A 20,020-nucleotide genomic window follows, 5' to 3' on the forward strand; every position below is an offset into this window, starting at 1 on the left:
CAGACGCTTCATATTTTTTTGCTGCCTTTTCAATTGTGTAATTCGTTTTTTGTTCAGCGCTCTTTGGAACTGTTGCTTTTTGTCTGTGCACTGCGTCAGTTCACGTGAGCCGCTCGGTGTACATGCATCGAAGTTCCCCAGCTGTGCTGGTGCCATCTCGTGCTATGTCCATAGCTGTATCTAATGTTACCGAAGTCCCGCACTTAAAACTTTCTCTCGCAGTTTCGCTGAGTTTGTGCCAAACACCACCCTGACCATCTCATCTTCCTCTGCATAAGCACAGTCCTTCACCCGTGAATATTTACCCGTGGCAGTTTGCTATTGGATTGCCGCTGACGGACGGCCTTATATGGGTAGGAACTAAATTATAAACGCCAGCGGCAGCCTGTCTATGATCTTAATTTAAAGTTAAGGTTTACATCGTGCTTTGTTTCCGAAGTAGCAGAACTCATGAATATGGTTGTATATGTCACTCGCGCGCTTCTTATTGTTTCGCTGCCTTTTTAATTATATAATGCATGTTTTCTTCACCGCTTTTTGGGCCTCTTCCTGGTTTTCTACGTACTGCGTGATTACGTGGAAGGCGTGATGATGTCACACGAAACTCCGCCCCCACGGGTTTCAAGCTCATCTCCATTACAGTAAATGGAGAAAAACAGCTTCCAGTTATGACCATTACGCATAGAATTTCGAAATGAAACCTGCCCAACTTTTGTAAGGAAGCTGTAAGGAATAACCCTACCAAATTTCAGCCTTCTACCTACACGGGAAGTTGGAGAATTAGTGACGAGTCAGTCAGTCAGTGAGTGAGTGAGTGAGTCAGTGAGGGCTTTGCCGTTTATTAGTATAGATTAATGCATTTTGTTATAATGCACTGAAAATTAAATGATCAGTTTCATGAATACAATGCTTTAATACTGAAAATGTGTGAAAAATCAAGGTCCTATCTCCTTTCCTTACAAAGCTGCAATTATTGGAGGGTGTTAATAGACCAGTTAAACAGGATGAATAATAAGATGCAGCCATCTATTACTTGTTTTTTTTTAGTAATATTAAATTTTTATTCTTGTGCAGGTCTCTTCACTCTTATATAGATTTACATCAGTCTCCACTTAAAATCAAGAATACCAGATTCCTATAATAGTTACATTCATCTGTGGTGTTATTCTATTCTCAGGCCATGTTGTATTTTGATTGTCATTGAAGTGCAAGTCAGCCTCCATTTTCAATTCCAAAGCCTTTCAGCATACTACTGAATAATTACTTGATATGCGTTCATAGTTTTTCTGAAGTAATAAAGAATTTGGAATATGTTCTGCTCTGCTCCACCACTCCAGGTGACAGTAATAGAGCATCATTCTGTTCTTTTCCCCAGGAACAAAGTTTTCACATAGTGGAGACTGATTTGTGAGTGGGATAGTGAACTTAACATGGCGTTGTCAGCTACTGTGAACTTCAGAGTTGTAATGGAAGGTGCAATATTTAAAGAATGTTTGATAATAATTTATTATTGCTAATACTAGGGGGCTTACCCCGTGCTCGCTTCACTCACCAACCCCCCTGGCCTGCACTACGTGCAAGCCATTTTGCATCTCTGCTGCTTGTGTTGTAAAGAGGGGGGTAGAACACACCCTAAGGAGATGCAGTCGCTCCTCTGAAACCCCCTCTTAAACAGTGATACAATGGGAAACAAATACAGTTTGTTTTTTTTTACCTCCTGTTTGTTCAATCAGCTGCTGACTTGCTGCTGCTGTGTGCCATGGGATCTGCTTCTTGCGTGGTGCTTTGAACATTTAAAAGTCTGTACAGCAGCTGTCTTTGTCATCTACTCTTTGTCTTTTATTTCCTGCCCCAGGTGTGGTTAAAACTCTTGGCACAAAGTCTCATTTCACGGGGTGTGAGTTCTTGATATTTTTTAGTTTATAATTTAAAAACAATATGAATCTGAAAATCGAACAACATCACATTAAAGTTTAATAAATTCTGAAAAGAATGATACCAAACGTATATATGTAGGTTTTAAAATAAGCCAGATTTAAAGCGTGACAAAAAACGTCACATAAAAAGTCACATAAAATCGTTGCACTTTTAGACTTATGATTTTATATATATAGTGTAAATTTAACAGGGCAGAACTATGCCTGGATTATTCAATTGTATAATATAAGATCAGCTACCGGTACCTGCAAGGTAAGTAGAAATATTGAAGAAAGATGCAAGAAAAACTCGGGGAGCAATGAGAAAGCATTGATGACAGCTGTACAAATGATTAAGAAAGAAAATGTGGAAATAATCCAAATATACAGTTTGAATTCAATCATAATACAGAGAACACTACAAAGTAATTTGTAACGTCGTCTTCTTCTTTCGGCTCTTCCCATTAGGGGTTTGCTACAGCGGGTCATCTTGTTCCATATCTTTCTGTCCTCTACATCTTGCTCTGTCACACCCATCACCTGCATGTACTCTCTCACCACTTTTCCTTTTGCCTGGCAGCTCTGTCATCAACATCCTTTTCCCAATATACCCAGCATCTCTCCTCTAAACATGTCCAAACCAATACAATCTCACTTCTCTGACTTTGTCTCCCAACCGTCCAACTTGAGCCTACCCTTGAATGTACTCATTTTTAATCCAGTCCATCCTCATCACATCCAATGCAAATCTTAGCATGTTTAACTCTGCCACCTGCAGCTCTGTCTCCTGCTTTATGGTCAGTGCCATCGTCTCCAACTAATATAACAAAGCTGGTCTCACTACTGTCCTGTAGATCTTCCCTTTTACTCTTGCTGATAACCGTCCGTCACAAATCACTCCTGACACTCTTCTCACCCATTTCACCCTGCCTGCACTCTCTTTTTCACCTCTCTTCCACAATCCCCATTACTCTGTACTGTTGATCCCAAGTATTTAAACTCATCCTCCTTCACCAACTCTACTCCCTGCCTCCTCACCATTCCACCGACCTTCCTCTCATTTACACACATGTATTCTGTTTTGTTCCTACAGACCTTCATTCCTCTTCTCTAAATCATATCTTCATCTCTCCAGGGTCTCCTCAACCTGTTCTCTGCTCTCACTACAGATCACAATGTCATCAGCAAACATCATAGTCCAAGGGGACTCCTGTCTAATCTCATCTGTCAACTTGTCCTGTACAACTCTTACGTACTTCTCTGCCACTCCCGACTTCCTCATACAATACCATAACTCCTCTCGAGACACTCAGTCATATACTTTCTCCAGGTCCATTAAGACACAATGCAACTCCTTCTGGCCTTCTCTATACTTCACCATCAACACCCGCAGAGCAAACATAGCATCTCTTGTCCTCCTGCTTGGCATGAAACCATACTGCTGCTCACTAATCATCACCTCACTTCTTAGCCTAGCTTCCACTATTCTTTCTTATAACTTTGTGCTGTGGCACATCAATTTTATCCCCATGTAGTTACTATAGCTCTACACATCCCCCTTATTCTTAAAAATTGGTACTAGTACACTTCTCCACTCTTCAGGCATCCTCTCACTTTCCAAGATTCCATTAAACAATCTGGTTAAAAACCCACCACCATCTCTCCTAAACACCTCCATGCTTCCACAGGTATGCTATCTGGACCAATGCCCTTTCCATTCTTCATCCTCTTCATAACTGTCCTTATTTCCTCCTTGCTAATCCATTGCATTTCCTGATTCACTATCTCCACATCATCCAACCTTCTGTCTCTCTCTCATTTTCTTCATTCATCAGCCTCTTGAAGTACTCTTTTAATCTTCTTAACACACCCTCCTCGCTTGTGAGTATGTTCCATCTTTATCCTTTATGACCTAACCTGCTGCATATCTTTCCCAGCTCGGAACCTCTGTCTACCCAATCTGTACAGGTCTTTTTCTCCCTCCTTAGTGTCCAAGCTCTCATACAACTCATCATACGCCTTTTCTTTAGCCTTCGCCACCTCTTTCTTCACTTTGCGCCTTATCTCCTTGTATTCTTCTCTACTTTCTGCATCTCTCTGACTATCCCACTTTTTCTTCACCATCCTCTTCCTCTGATTACTCTCATGTACTTCCCCGTTCCACCACCAGGTTTCCTTTTCTTCCTTCCTCTTTCCAAATGTCACACTAAGCACCCTTCTTGCTGTCACCCTTACTACTTCTGCTGTAGTTGCACAGCTGTCTGGTAACTCTTAATTGCCACCCAGTGCCTGTCTCACCTCCTCCTTAAACTCAACCTTGCAGTCTTCCTTTTTCAACTTCATCCATTTGATCTTTGGCTCTGCCCTCACTCTCTTCCTCTTCTTGATCTCCAATGTCGTCCAACAGCCCACCATCCTATGCTGCCTAACTATACCTTCCCCTGTCACCACTTTGCTGTCTTCAATCTCCTTCAGATTGACAATTCTGCATAGGATATAATTTACCTGTGTGCATCTTCCTCCACTCTTGCACCCATCCTTTTTGCAAAATCCACTGTCATCTGACCTTCTTCATTCCTCCATACCTGACCATCACCTCCTTGTCTCCTCTGTTCCCTTCACCAACATGTCCATTGAAATCCACTCCAATCACCACTTTCTGCCCTTTGGGTATGCTGTCCATCACTTCATCCAACTCACTCCAGAAACTTTCTTCTTTATTCATCGCACACCCAACTTGCGTGGTATATGCACTAACAACATTTATCATCACACCTCCAATTTCCAGCTTCATAATCATTACTCTGTCTGACACTGTTTTCTCTTCCAAAACACTTTTGACATACTGTTCCTTCAGAATAACCCCTACCCCATTTCTCCTCCCACCCTCACCATGATATAACAATTTAAATCCACCTCTGATCCACCTGCCCTTACTTCCCTTCCATTTAGTCTCTTGCTTGCACAATATATCATCCTTTCTTCTCTCTATGAAATCAGCTAACTCTCTCCCCTTACCAGTCAGACTGCCAACATTCAAGGTTCCTACCCTCAGTCCCGCTCTCTTTACCTTCCTCCTCTCCTCTTTCCTCCAGACACATCTCCCCCCTCTTCTTCTCTTTCTTCGGCCAACAGTAGCCCAATTTCCGCCAGTAATCTGTTGGCTAGCAGTACTGGTGGCAGTCTTTATTAACCCGGGACTTGACTGATGGAAATCTGTATTGTCCGCATATTGATCTGGCAAAATTTTACACCATATGCCCTTCCTGACATAACCGTTCCCATTTATCCGGGCTTGGGACAAGCCCAAAGAAACTCACTGGTTTGTGCATCCCCTGTGTTTGGATTACAAATTAATTTGTAACTAAACAGGAAAAATTGAATGCACTGTATTTTGTGTGCATCTTCGCTATCAGAACAGCCACTCTGGAAGTTTGTGCTGGACATAAACAATGTAACTCCTTATCCATAATTTCTTCTCACCTATGCATAGCAGTGTCTGCTGCTTGTCACTGACTTTAGTGTCTGTTAAATGCTGCCATTGCCCTTCTATTGCAATTCTTTTTTTTTTTTTTTTCACATCTGGTGGGTGTTTTCCTTTGTGGTTGGAAGCAAGGGTTGTGCATGCACTATTTGGTTACTTGTTTCCTTCTGTAGCTTTGCCTAAGTTTTCATGTAGTCTGAAAACTTTCTGTGAATGCTTATTATATGTTTGTATGCATCATAAATACAGTAAGTAGAAAATGCAGTAATACTTATATTTATTATTTATATTAATACTACAGTATTATTATAAAAAAACTTAAATATCATGATTTTTCGGCTTTATCACTTTTTTAAATCCGAATACTGCATATTGCACTTCAACTGAAATTAAGAAAAGTAAAATTCATTGATTTTCTATATGTTTATATGTATTATATATTCCTTTAATCACAAATGTTGCATTTTCATAATCAGTATAACAAAAAATCAAAAGATGTTTGTTTTCTCCAGGAACTATTATAATGAAAAATTTTCTAAAGCGGAATTGACTTTTTTACCATAATAGATTAAGAGCTACCCTAAAAGTCTTCATGTTTTTATCGTGGTCCATGTTCTTTTTTTAACTTCTGAGCTTTTAAACAAGGTAATTTGTGCTTGTTTCATTAATTTATTGGTTAACATCCTGCATCCTGTACTGTATGGATTGGCTCTCGCTTCCAGTGATCCAGAATTGGACTAAGAAAACTATAAAAAGGGTTTGCTTGATGATAATGATTGTGCTTCATGTACTTTTGTTATATACATACTTAGACACATACAAAAAAATTGTTAGACTATCCATAGAAGAGCTGAAAGCAAAACGTACGTAAAGAAATACAGTATAACATCACACTCATCCAAGAAGCCCTGCACTCATTACTGTTTTTAAAACATTACGTTGTACTTAGAGGTTGGGTTAATTGAAGTTCAGTTATGCAATATAATCAGGTCATTAAGATTTTAACTTAGTAGTAGGTATGGGGTGCCATCCATATGTCCCTGTACTATATTTGGTGATTAAACTCAAAATGTTTTGCAATACACAGAGTCCACATACTTACATAGTTATGGCTCTTAAATGTATTTTATTGGCAGTGTGGAAGTGTTGAAAAGTATAATCTTAAAAGTCTTAAATACTGTTAAACATTTCTGTATTTCTTCTGTATAAATTGATTACCTTTTAGTTTAAACTGGCAGAAGGCACTGATGTTTGAGATGGCAGTCAATAAGAGATAGGATTCTGCAAAACACCTTTAAAAGAGTCTTCTTTTTCTTCATTCGGCTACTCCCGTTAGGGGTTGCCACAGCGGATCATCTTCTTCCATATCTTTCTGTCTTCTGCATCTTGTTCTGTTAATAACACCTTTAAAAGAGTAATACTTAATAAAATGTAACACTGCCAGGAAGGATGATTGAGCAAGAATAGAATTGAATTTGCTTGTTTTCTCTTTTAAAACTGGCAAAATGTATCTATCCTTTGATAGGAACACATTTTTAATGATGTGAACTGGTGATTATCGGGAAGCTGATCAGAGAAACCCGTAAAACCCTTATTAAAATACAGAAACATTAGGCATACCTTAATTTCTGCCTGAGAGTCTTAATTCTGCATGTAGAAGTACAAATAAATCCTTATTCCTGTAAGCAGAATTATTAAGTCTGTTGTTTTAATTCCTCAACAGCGGTCATTAAAAAAATTTTCTATGTGAGCTTAGATAGCTGTGCTGTCTAATCATCAATCCACAGACCTTGGGACAGATGAGGCAGTAGGTTCCTTTTGGGACCAATTTCCACAAATGTGGTTTACTGTACTGTCATGTTAGAAAATACAGAAAAAGATTTCAGGAATAGAAGATAAGATGTAGTCAAAGAACAAAACACTGGTCGAAACTGTAAGGTCAAAAAGAGAAATGTCAAAAGCCTAATACGTGAAACAAATATCAAAGTAAACAAAAACATGCTGGGAAATTTGAAAGACCAGAAAAATCAGAAAGCTTATGCTACCATAGCAACGGGCAAACTAATAACACAAACTGGCGGTGCCCATAAAGGAAGCAAAACAGCCCCAGAAATGGTACAATTTTAAATTCTAAATCATAAATATAGAATAATTCAAGGAAATTCTCCATGAAATAAAACCCCAATAGCATTTAGTAGCACTTTTAAAAGACAGGAAAAAATTTGAAGATAATTAATGAAATAGCGCATAACAGGTTCTCTCCCCCCCATCCCTCTCTCTCCTTCAGTCATAGACATTTTTCTGCCTCATCAGAGAAGTGGTTGGACTCAAAATTAAATGGTGATTGATGAAGTGCCACAGAGTGTGCTGTGTCGAAATAATCTCCCATTGTGAAGATTTTAATTATTAAGTCGAAAGAAGCAGAAGAAGATTTTTTTTGCATAACTATCTATTTTATATATATGACATGCATATGTGATCAGATGTGATAAAATACACACATCTCTCATTATTTCCTTACAGAGATACAAGATTTAATTTAGTGATGTGTAAATTATTTGTCTTTTGCACACATATGCTGCATTAAAACCATACAGAATGTAGTTTAGATTCATACAAGTAAGCAACATAACAAGTGCCATAGAAAGTCACTCCTTCCACTATGTGGAAACATGGTCTTCTTCTATGAAGGGTAACCAATCAGGGATTAAAATTTGTAATGAGCAGGATAAAATCACAGAGGAATTACATATTAAGCATGACCAAATCAGAATGTGAATGAGAGTCTGCATTTTCAAAAGTCTACATCTTCATGAATCCACATTGAAACACCAAGCCGGCATTTTTAGAACTATATGGCTCTGGATAGCGTTTTCATAAATCTCCATTTTGGGTGTTAAAAATGCCAAGCTAGTGTAAATGAAAAAATGATGTCTTACCATGACATTTGGCTACATTATTATGGCAAAGTTTGAAATGAATTTAAAAGGTTCTACAAGGCTGAAGTTTACTTTACTTTACTTACTTTGGCAGCGACATTCATGTCTCTGGTTACTCTTCCTATGAAGTCAGTAGATGAAATAGGAGAACATGGTGGGAGGGGGTTCATGAGGAAAGGGGTGTGTGGTGCTCCCAATATCTATGCCAAAGGATGAAGGTTTAAGTCTTTAGAGCTCTGGTGCTTCTTGTCTTGCTATATGGTTGCATCGTGCATGCTATCCACTGACCAGGGACGAAGACTGGACTCTTTTAGTACTGTGTCTCTTCGGAGAATCCTTGGGTACTGCTGGTTCGACATTCTGTCGAATGAGCAGTTGCTCATGGAGTCCTGAGTGAGGCACATTACCTGCATTGTGATCGCAGGATCCTCATTGTTGAAGACCCAAGTGGCTGGATCAGGCCAAAGGGATGCCCACGTAACACCAGGGTAATTTCCGGAGGGTGGGATTGAATCGCGTGTCTGCCTGGGGGGTTGCTAACCAGGATCCCAAGGTGTTTCATCGTGTGCTGGGTGCGGCAAGACGCTCTACCAGTAAATGCTCCCTGACCTGACCTGAAGGCTAAAGTTATTAAATTTAGTTGTATTATTGGGAGCAACTGTTTTTTCCATTGCCACTTTGTTTTCTCATTGGGGAAAAAATAGGGAAAAAATCCCTATTGCATCAATAAAATGTCCTATACTGAAAAAATTCTTAACTTGTTTCCTCGTGAGATTGTGAATGTTAAATATTTTGAGCTGTGCAGTAATCAATATGGAATTCAGATAAAATAAATACTCAATTGAGTATTTGTAGACTTCTAAATAAAAACAGGATCACTAAAAACAACATACATTAATCATTATAAACAAATAATCCCTCATGCGTAGAGGTATTCATTGTATGGTAGACCTTTGAACTATCCTTGGACTGAGATAAATAACAAAAGATAACTTTACTAAAAAGTGTTGAGCTTTATTGACAGGTTACTGTTCTTCATCTTACATACTTACTACCTTTACCCCCTCTGGTATGTAGGGCAGCAACAAAGTTCATCCACAGTTGTCTGACTTGGTCCATTGTCTCCAGTGTGCTCCAATTATAGTTCATAGAATTCATCTCATCCTCCACCGTTCATTGCCAAGTTGTTCTTGGTCTACTACATTTCTGACATCCTTCAGGTATCCAGTGGAGTGTTGTTTAAATGAAGGTTTCAGCATCTCTCCTCATCACATGCCCCAACCACTTCTTACACCTCTTCATTGTGATAGTACCCATGTCCTCTTGTTGACATCAGAGGAAGAGTTCGTGGATGGAGATCTTTCTAGGCTAGAAAAAAGTCCAATATCTTCCTCAGGCTTATGGTGTGGAATTCTGACAGCTTGGTTAGGTCATTTGTTGTCATGGGCCAACATTCTCACCCATACAGCACTGTAGACAGTACATATCTCTATACAATTTAAATTTGGTGTGGATGCTATACTTGGACAACTTCCACATAGTTTTCATGGTCTTGAAGGCATTCCTTGCTTTTCCCAGTCTGCTCTTTATGTCCTCACCTGTCTTACCATCCCGGTGGATGATTCTGCCTAGGTGTTTGAACTTCTCTATTCTGGGTAGGTCAGCACCATATACTTTGATTGTTGCAAGGAATTCCACGTTCAGCGTCATGATCTCTGTTTTCTTTTGGCTCACTCTCAGTCCCACATGACCTCCAAAGAGGCATAGATGTTCAGTTTTTTCCTGTATGTGTTAGTGTGTGTGGGACAGCAAGTTAAGACCAACTGCAAATTCAAGGTCTTCTAAGGTGGTGAATGAGTCCATCTGATACCCCTCAGTGTATCTTTCATTGTCTTTCTCATCTCCCAGTCAATGACCAATTTGTTCTACATCTATATTATGTTCTACATCTAACCAAGGATTATTTATTACCTTGTAGTTTTTATGTATTCATACATTTATGTTTCTTTGGTTATGTAAATATAAAACCTTTGGCTTCAAAATGCTGATTAAGATGTTCCAAATTTCTTCACTTTATTTAAAGTTAAAGTATTTAAGCTTACCAAACAATGCTGCTTTTCCCATTTCTTAATTAATACAAAAGATAAATTGCCCACTAGAGTGCACTAGCATACTAAAGCACTGCCCCTTCATAACCAAACATTCCATCCTCATATCCAGCATAATAGCTGTATTCTGATTTAGGTGAAATGAAAATTATTTTCATGTTTAAAAGAAACAGAACTCAGAGAATTAATGTTGAAAAAAGGGTGAACTTTACTACTAGTAAAATGACATACTGCTCTTATCGTTCATGTACATCTTCTGCTCACTAAAACAGACATAAAGTCATACTGCCCAAGATTTAAACTTCAGATTGGCTATAAGTGGCTAGTCAGTTTCTAAAAATCTAAAAATAATGTGAGCAGAAGGCAACTTTGAAGACAGATAACGCAGTCAGAATTTAGGAGAGATATAGTCAGATTATTATATCTGGGAAAGCTATGGTGTGAATCAATGAACAAGACTTTTTCTCTATTCTTCTTTGGATATACTGAAACTGAAAGTAAACATATATGTTAACACAGTACACTTTAAGCATGAGGCATGGAAAATAAGCATTAATCCAGGTCTTTTTATGGCCCATCAGAAATATAGTCAACTACCTAAATATTTCAACTAAGGTAATAGTCTAAAAATAATGTCAGCAATCTCTACATCCATCAAGCTACTCAGTTAAAATAATTTAAAATGTAATCATCAATAGAGACAGGATTAATGTATTATATATTTTAATACACATTTACAATTTATCATTTAAATTTTAATTGATGAGTATTGCTCTTCTTCTGTTGCAACTTTAAAGGTATAAAATCTCCCTACGCTGTGCTATCTTTGAAGATCACCAAAATTTTCAAATAAGGTTACACTTCCTGTTTCTTTTTTAACATCAGAAGATTTACAAGCGGTAGATACCACTTTCATGGTTAGCATTAAGAGGACCTCTTTATGTTGTGGAAGGCCAACTAATTTCAGAAGGAATATCAGGTAATGTAGAAAAAAAAAGTCCAATATAGACCTAAGTGAAGCAGTCTGTTAGTCATTGCAGTAGTTCAAAGATGACTGTATGTTGTTGGTATCAACAGGTAAGTTTGTGGGAGGTTAAAAAAAAAGTTTACCTTATTTTGGTTTAGCTGTACTTGAGGTTTCTTACCTTGAGTTACTGATGCTACTTTGTCGAATCAGAATGAAAATGGGAATTCACAACTTTTTCTATTTTCCTGCGCAGTTTGCAGATCAGGCATGTTTTTTCGTTCACACAGTCTATCCCCGCTCCCCACGCACACGCATACGCACTCACGTACAACTGGCCAGTGGAAAAGAAAAAAGAATTACTCACCTATCCATTCTTCAAAGCTTTCCAGGCGCACAAGGGGTGGGTTTTTCATCTCCTCAGGGATAAATATATAGGTAAGTGGAGCACCTGTACACAGACTATCTGTTACATTTGCCTTGAGTACTCTTTGAGAATGGCTAAATTTATTGTCTTTTGCTTTCTGGTTGTTTTATACACCTTGTCCTCTGCTGCTCCAGCTATGTGGACGAAGAATGAACGACTTAAACTAATTGAACTATATAAGGATATTAAGAAAGCAAGCAAAACTGTAGAGGTAAGTTAACTAAAATTCATCATTTTGTGTTGTATAAAGTTTGCATATTTGTTTAAGTACTAAATCTGTTTTTTGTTTTTTTTTTGGTTATTTCAGCTTGTTAATATAGAATTGCCAACTCTAAAAGATGTAACTGTAAGTATCTATTGAAATTCAGCTTACAACTTATTTAAAATATGTGTGCAGTATAAAATGTATGATTAACTTTGTTATTATTATAAAATTACATTTGACTCATATACATGTGTTATATATTTATTAATATTTAGTATATATTAATTTATTTGTATTTACAGTATCTGGATTTACCAAACGCAAAGTCTTATTAAAATTATATGCATTAGAGTCAAAGATTAACATTATCTAAAATCAGTTTACCTGACAAAGCTTTTATTTTTTGTTTCTTACTACCATGAACATTTTAGAAAGTGAATGAGTCACGTTTTGTGTGGTTCTTCACCCACATTCAGCGTGTAGCAATAGTAAACAAACAACAGCAAGTCGATGTTAGTTGAAAGTCTGCTGATTAGTTAAAATAAAAAATATATTGGTGCAAGTTTTATTAATACTTGGTATAAGAGGGAAAACATGCTGAAATTTACAAAATATACTTTTTTATTTTGCAAATGATTTTCTCAAGAACTTTGTTATTGTTTTCAAAAGTGTAGTCTTTTTGTTTGTGTTTTACATATACTGTATATGTGTGTTTGTGTCCGTGTGTGTGTGTGTATATATTTCTCAACAAATGAGTGCACCGCCACCTCATTTCAAATATCACATTTATTCTGTTTCGGGGAATTGATACTGTACATGAAATAACTTATCTTAAAAACAGTTTTTATGTGTTTTCATTTCTCAGGCCAGTTTTCTCTCAAAATTCAAATAGATGAGTCAGTCATGAAAAGCTTGGGTGCTCCAGCATTTACTACGCATTATGAAAAAGCTCAATTTTGTTTTTTTCTGAGGCATTTTGTACTTCTCCATTTTTGTCATACAGAGGTTAATAACAGTAAATTGCCTTCTTTTTTTTGTAAAAGATGGGGTTAATGTTCCCCATGTCATGTCATAATGAAAATTCAGTTGGTGATTAAATTTATTGTCACCATCTGAAAAACCTGGTGACTAATCATTGCAGAAGTGCTACTGATGTGATTAGTCTTGCCATTTGGCTCGTGACAAATCTTAAGCCATTATTTTTATATCGTAAGCTCAGATTCTCAAGAAAAACAGAAAAAAAAAACTTAAGCAAATAAATCTTAAGGCCGATATGTGAATAAACAAAAATATGGTTTTAAATGTATATTCATTGTATTCTTATGCTATGACTTCATAAATAATTATTTTAACACAGTAGAAACATTAATATATCCAAAAATTTTTTGCAGTCTGGTGCATATACTAGACTTTTAATAAAACATTTATAACTTATACACAATCTTGACAGCTGATGAACAATGCAATTGTGTATACAAACTATTTTTAAACAAGATCATTTTATATACAGTATATTGCTGACAGTTACAATTTTGGTCTGATAAGAACAATGACGATCATTTAGTGGAAATGTTTCAGCAGCCCCTCGTGTTTCACAGGCTGTTGTTTTTTTTTTTCTCATGCAGTAGTTGGTGGTTATGACCCATATCCTGCAGCTTCCTTTTTAAAGCCCCCAGCAGCAATGAAAAACCAGGTGCAGTGACCACAGTAGCATAAGAAAACACATAATAGCAAAGCCCAAAGCTAAATATGCAGCATTGTGAGGCAGTAGTAAGCACTGCCTGCCGACGGCTCCAGAGACTTGGCTGTAAATTTCAGAATTACATTAATTGATCAGATGAGGGAGAGTGTGGCAGTGACTCTGAGTGCTCCCACCTTGCCACCCATGCTAAAAAATGGATGCATGTCTATGTGATTGATGTATACAAAGGATCATCAAAAAATATCTCCAGCACATCAGAAATATGCGTATTTAAGTATTAAACAAAAGTCAGCTAATTTATTTAAGCAAAATGTGCAGGATATCCCAGTGTTTATTGTCATACCTTCATACATTTCATTGCTCATTTTCTTTTCCAGTTGCTCTCTCTTTTCTTACTTGACAGCAAATGTTTCTTTTTCCATTTACTTGGACTCTATATCACGTTTTTGATTTTTTATAATTTCTCTTCATTCATAAAGTTAAGGTGATAAAACCACTTGCTGCAGTCCCATACTCACACTCTCATAAACATATATGAACACACAACTACAGACTTTCCGTTTATGAATTAATATGGGTGCCTGAGTGAATGTGTTATCTAGTATCCTGGCATTCCATTCGCAGTTGATTCTTTTTTCATACCCAGTGCTTCCAGAAAAAGTTACAATTTCTGATTTTCTTTAAACCATACCGGAATAAGCTTATTTTGAAAACAAATAGATGGATTTCAGATTCCAGTAAAATGAGATAATAAATCAAAGGTATAAAGAATAAGCACAAAGAAACAAAGATAAAGAGTCAAAGAATATAAACTTAAAATAATTATTTAAATGATTAAAAGAAGTTTCCAAATTGGTCCGGAAGGAAACATAGCTGTCTCACAGTGCTTACACTGCATTTTAGTCTCTGGCTAGTGTGGATTCTTTGCACACTCATAAGTGTCCTTCTGTTGTCTCAGAGTGCATGGCTGTACATAGAGTTGATTTGTGCCTACATTTACTTAAAATGATAACAAAAAGAAATAACTTTTAAGTTTTGTACAGTATAAATTCTTTCCCCCGAGGTTAATGTTTGCTTGATTTTATTTTGTGCATGCTTATTAATTTATATACATGGCAGCTTTACTCAGACTCAGTAATAGCAAGCGCTTAAAATGTACAGAAAATTATTTTTTTTTGTTCATGTTCAGTTGCACCAGATACAGTAAACCAAAATTTAAAAATAGACAGGAAAAATAATATATTCTTTCGTTACTCAAGGATGTTAGCTTAGCAAAATACATCTCTTTCACAAACAAAACTACTAAACTTTGTTCTGTAAACACTGAAAGTACTTTTCAGTTTCGTTTGGAAAATTTGCTTTTTCCAGAAAATATTTTCCAGTAAGAGTGCTTGGTTACGGTAAAATGTGAAAATAAGCTGAGTAAACTTTCTGAACAGAAATATACCTGCAACATAATGTGTAAGTGATGACAAGAAAAATGCCACATTTATGGAAAGTATCTTTGTTTACAGCAGCGCATGTGCATGCTTCACACCTCACTTCACTTCACACTGTTCTTCATATCTGAAATCAATGATAAACGGCATGCGTCAGAGGGCAGATTTAAAAACACATAAAATTAAGATGGTTAGACCAAGCATGCAACTATCTACATGAACAGAGGAAAATGTAAGAGGAAATGGGGGGCTTTTTTGTTCTGCAATGTCACTAGATTTAAGTTGTTATTGATCTTAAAATCTGAAACATGCCTTAGTGTATTTGTTGGATTTAGTTGTATGAGCAACATTTATTTCAAATAAATGCACTTTTCAAGTAAAATGTTCTTTAAAAGACTCCAACAGAACCTTCGCTATCTTGTATGCCTCAGTACCTTGAATAAAGCCAGAAAACTTTGTTTTTACAGCTAGTGTTGTCAGCACAAATTTTTGTTTTGTAACAAAGTGACCTTTAAACTAATTAAACTTGTGCCTCCTCTTCCAGGACGAATGCCAAATACCTGCTCTGAAGTGTTTTGTTGACAACATGAACAAACTTAAAATCCCACAAAATCTTCTTGATCGAATGAAAGCAAGAGTGCCTGACAGTAAGGTATGTAGTGCAAGTGAAGGAGAAATGTAAGAAATGTTTACAGTCAGTGTGTCTATTGTGTTAGCGTGGTTTATTTCTGGGTATTTCGGTTTTCCTCCCACTTCCCAAGGATATGTGTTAAATGTGCGTGTGTTATGTTAGTGTTGAGTTTATTGGTGACTCTCAATTGGCCAGTTGTGAATGCGACTTTATGTATGCATAAGTGTTTTCCAGCATTTAATACGTAATCTATCCAATGTTAGTTTCTGCCTTGTGCCCAGTGGTGCCAGGATAGCCTTCTGCAAAGCAGATGGTTAAATGGTTTTCTTTTCTATTTCATTAGTTCATGCTATCATTTAGAATCTAAAAACCTTTGTATACAAATACCTATATATTTTTTTCCAGTCTTGACAATACTTTGCTTGCTTCTTTTATTTTACATGCTTTTTACTTCCATCCATCCATTATCCAACCCGCTATATCCTAACTAAAGGGTCACAGGGGAATGCTGGAGCCAATCCCAGCCAACACAGGGTGCAAGGCAAACCCCGGGCAGGGCGCCAGCCCACTGCAGTGCTTTCAACTTTTTAATTTTAAATATTGTTAAAACTATGAATGTTTTTTAAATATGTGTATCCTACTAAACTCTGACTGTACTGTGTATTAAAAAAGCTATAACTTTTTAGTTTCTTTTTTTATTTACCATATTTTAATGTGGTGTTTTTTAGGTGCAAAGCTGCCAACCCTGCACATCATATGCAAAGATGAAAAGCAATGACTTCATCGAAAATCTAATCACACTTGTGCAAAGGGTACGGGATAAAACTACATACTAACATCAGAGTCACAAGAAACAATAGTCTGTGCAGTTATTGTTTTTTTCATTCACTCCATTTTAACACTCCATTTTTTTTATTTTTTCCCAGATAATATCCAGTTCATTCTGACCTGTTGAAAAACTGAAAAGCTGGAAGACTCTGTTTACAAAAACACTATTCAATGGACCAAACAGTTTTTATTTTTCATTATTTCTTTATTATTTCTTAATATATTTATTTTTTAAGAGTGTTATTGATAAATCTTAAAATATGGTAAAAATACATGGCTATTATTTACAGTATAATAGTCCAATCTAAAATAGCAACCAATGTATAATTTTATATTTTTATTTCCTTGCCTATAAAGTATTAATAACTGGCATTTATCAGAAATTGTACAATTACGGAATGCCATTTATGTTAATGAAAGAACAACTATTGTGCATTTGTTAGGAGTTGATTATATCAATGATAATTGGTGTGTTTCCTGACCAAAACTAATATTTTAACACTAGCTGAAGCTAAGATATTATCCAAAAAAGGGACCCACTGGGGATGCAGTCTGTGAGCTGATAATTATTTTGTCATTTATTTGTGCTGCTGCTCTGTTTTATATAATTTATTGTAATTGTCTAGCAGTGAATATCAGAATATAACTTATATTGAAAGCAATGGGATTTATACTTAAATTCTGTATGTGCACTGATAACATTTCTGTTCAGACTCCCAACCAATATGATTTTTATTTATTCTGCAAAATACTAATTGAAAAGTTTTCTTTTCACATGGTTTTAAAGTTTCACTAAAACAAATAGACCCAAACACACATATACACGTAACCTTCATATTTTCTTAAACTGTATTAATTTAAATGCGTAATATACATATAAATTATATAAGACTGAATATGATTATACATAGAAAGGCATTTGGTGTATTACATGTTTTAATTTCTCTCAATAGCCTGTCTGTATAGAAAGGTGTTTTTTTTTTGTAACTAGTATGCAGGGCAACAGCACCACCTGCTGTTAGCTCTTATAAAGTATTCAGAATGTTCAAGACTCTGTCTTAAGGTGATAAACCTGATTCTTCCTGAACATTTGCATAAAAAACAGAAACTTGCCTCATACTGAGGTCTACTAATGTTTGTATTATTATACAAGTATAATTTGTAAGTATGCATATTTAATCTTTCATGATATCTTTTTTATATGTTATTTATTTATACAAGCTTTAAAATAAATTGTATTGTCTTATTTATCAATAAAAATGCACAAACTTGGAAATACTTTTTATTTTCTTAATTATTATTGAACCTAATATAACACCAGGATGATTTATCTTGAACTCATTTTATATTCTTTATTCCCTCCCTTGCACTTTCTGAGATTCATGCAGCCAGACTGCTTAAAAAAAGTTTGACATATGAGTAGATACCATTCAGTCCATCAAGCTTTTTTTGCCAGCAGTTAAGTTGCCCCAATATTTTATCTGGATACTTTTAAAAATGATTCTGCCTGAACACAGCTGTTTGTTCCAGATACCGACAATTCTTTAAGTCTTTAAAATACTTCCTCTTAATTTCCACCAGTTTTTTTGTCAAGTACTTGCTTGACTTATTATTTAATTAAATTCATTTTGCTGATTCAAATTTATCAATGGCTTTTAATGTTTTAAAGACCTGGATTATGTCCCTACACAGCCTTCTAATGCTCAAGATTAAAAAGATTTAATCGCTTAGTCTGTCAAAATATTGTAATGACCTCAGGGTCAAGACATGTTAGGGACATGCTCCTCAGTTGTCTGTGGACCTGATGGATAAGAATACTTGGAGAATCCACTTGAGCTCCATATGCACAAAGCATACAATTATTCAACTTAAAATTATATATTGAGCGCATCTCTTGCACTTAAAATTGTCCAAAATGTTTCCAGGGCAAGATCCAACCTATGAACGTTGCAATCAAATTCCAGCCTTACTAGGCCACATGTTTTGGGCCTGCACCAAATTAACATCATTCTGGACCAAAATCAGACAGTCTTGGTGTCACAGTCCCTCCTAATCCATTAACAGCTGTGTTTGATGTTCTTCCAGATGGGCTTAAAGTGGAGAAGGACAAACAAACTGTGATTGCCTTCACTACACTATTGGCACTCAGACTTATCTTGTTCAACCGGAAGAATCCTAACTTTCCTATTCTAAGTCAGTGGGTAACTAATGTTATATACTATTTGAAACAGAAAAAAATCAAATTCTCAATTAGAGGATCTGTGCAGAACTTTTTCAAAACCTTTTTTCTTCTACATCTTTCATTATTCACTTATTAATTCATCTACTTACTTATTTTTACTAGCTTTAAGTTTTACTCTGCTGGCTTAGCTCTCTTTCTCAGGGGTGGGGTTGATTTGTAGAAATTGATTTATTTGTATGGAATGTTGTGTGATTTTAATAAAATCAATAAAATAAAAAAAGAATACTTGGAGAAGCCAGCTATAAAGCATCAGGTTAGATGAGCACAGTCACAGCACTTTGAGAGCTCTTTGGATGCATTTACTAGCTGCTTAAGTCAATCAGACAAACCTTGGATTTGGACCTTAGGGTTAGGTCAGCTCCTTGAGAGCCAGGGTAGCAGTTGTATACAGGTTGCCTCTGACCTGAGGTGAGTGGAATGAAGTGAAGCTGGGTGGTGTGTGTGAGAATATAAAGCAACAAGAACTCGCTGGGTGCGCTGAAGACCTGAGTGGCATGGCATAATTGATGTCAAAGAAGCCAATGGTCTTTTTAGTTAGGGCCACTCACCAGCAGTCGGTGCATAGAGGTGAAATTCATCCCCTCCAGCTACCCTCACATCATTACAATATGAAAGTTGTTATAAATATGTAACATGGTAACTAAATCTATACAAAAAGTGCTATTTAAATAAAATGTATTATTATTATTATTATATAGTACTTCAGATGCAGTTTCACTATTACTATACTTTTAACAGTCTGAATATAACATCTCTTGATTTATATTCAAATATTTTTAAAATATAGCCTTTATTTGTGTTTTTACTTACTTCTGCACATTGTCTACATAATGAGAATGGTACATTACCCATATGTTCTTTTCATAGTCTGAGATGCTTCCATTAGATAGCACTGCCCAACGTGTATAGTATGTCCAGTATAATTAATGTTCCTTTAGCTTGTGCACAGCACTTAATACTTTACTGACTCACACTGAATTTTCTGCATGTTAGCTTAATTTTTATGATTTGCTATAGGCACTGATGCATAATAGTTAAGGCTTTGTACTTCAAACTCAAGCTGTGGGTTCAAATCCCACTACTGAATCTGTGTAACTGTGGGCACAGCACCAGCCTGGGCTCCAATGGGATAAAT

General features: G+C 36.2%; 1 protein-coding gene across 2 annotated transcripts; it reads left to right on the forward strand.

The window, feature by feature from the left end:
* The first annotated feature begins 11,285 nt into the window (after positions 1-11,285).
* On the forward strand, positions 11,286-17,898 carry LOC120527625. Of its 2 annotated transcripts, XM_039751233.1 has the most exons (7): positions 11,286-11,426; positions 11,668-11,849; positions 11,973-12,049; positions 12,146-12,184; positions 15,729-15,836; positions 16,544-16,627; positions 16,742-17,898. In XM_039751233.1, exons 1-7 carry the CDS (start codon positions 11,362-11,364, stop codon positions 16,760-16,762), a joined length of 576 nt encoding a protein of 191 aa, XP_039607167.1. In that variant the 5' UTR covers positions 11,286-11,361; the 3' UTR covers positions 16,763-17,898. The 2 variants fall into 2 exon arrangements, with proteins under 2 accessions (XP_039607167.1, XP_039607166.1); XM_039751232.1 differs by having other exon boundaries at positions 11,668-12,049.
* Positions 17,899-20,020: the final 2,122 nt, after the last annotated feature.

The sequence above is a fragment of the Polypterus senegalus genome, chromosome 4, assembly GCF_016835505.1.
Source record: "Polypterus senegalus isolate Bchr_013 chromosome 4, ASM1683550v1, whole genome shotgun sequence".
Lineage (NCBI taxonomy): Eukaryota > Metazoa > Chordata > Cladistia > Polypteriformes > Polypteridae > Polypterus > Polypterus senegalus.

Coding starts and splice junctions, on each gene's coding strand:
- LOC120527625 (XM_039751232.1), top strand. CDS start 11,362: ATGGTTAGCATTAAGAGGACCTCTTTATGTTGTGGAAGGCCAACTAAT. Junction 11,427..11,667: donor AATTTCAGAAGGAATATCAG/GTAATGTAGAAA, acceptor TTTCCTGCGCAG/TTTGCAGATCAGGCATGTTT. Junction 16,628..16,741: donor TAATCACACTTGTGCAAAGG/GTACGGGATAAA, acceptor ATTTTTTCCCAG/ATAATATCCAGTTCATTCTG.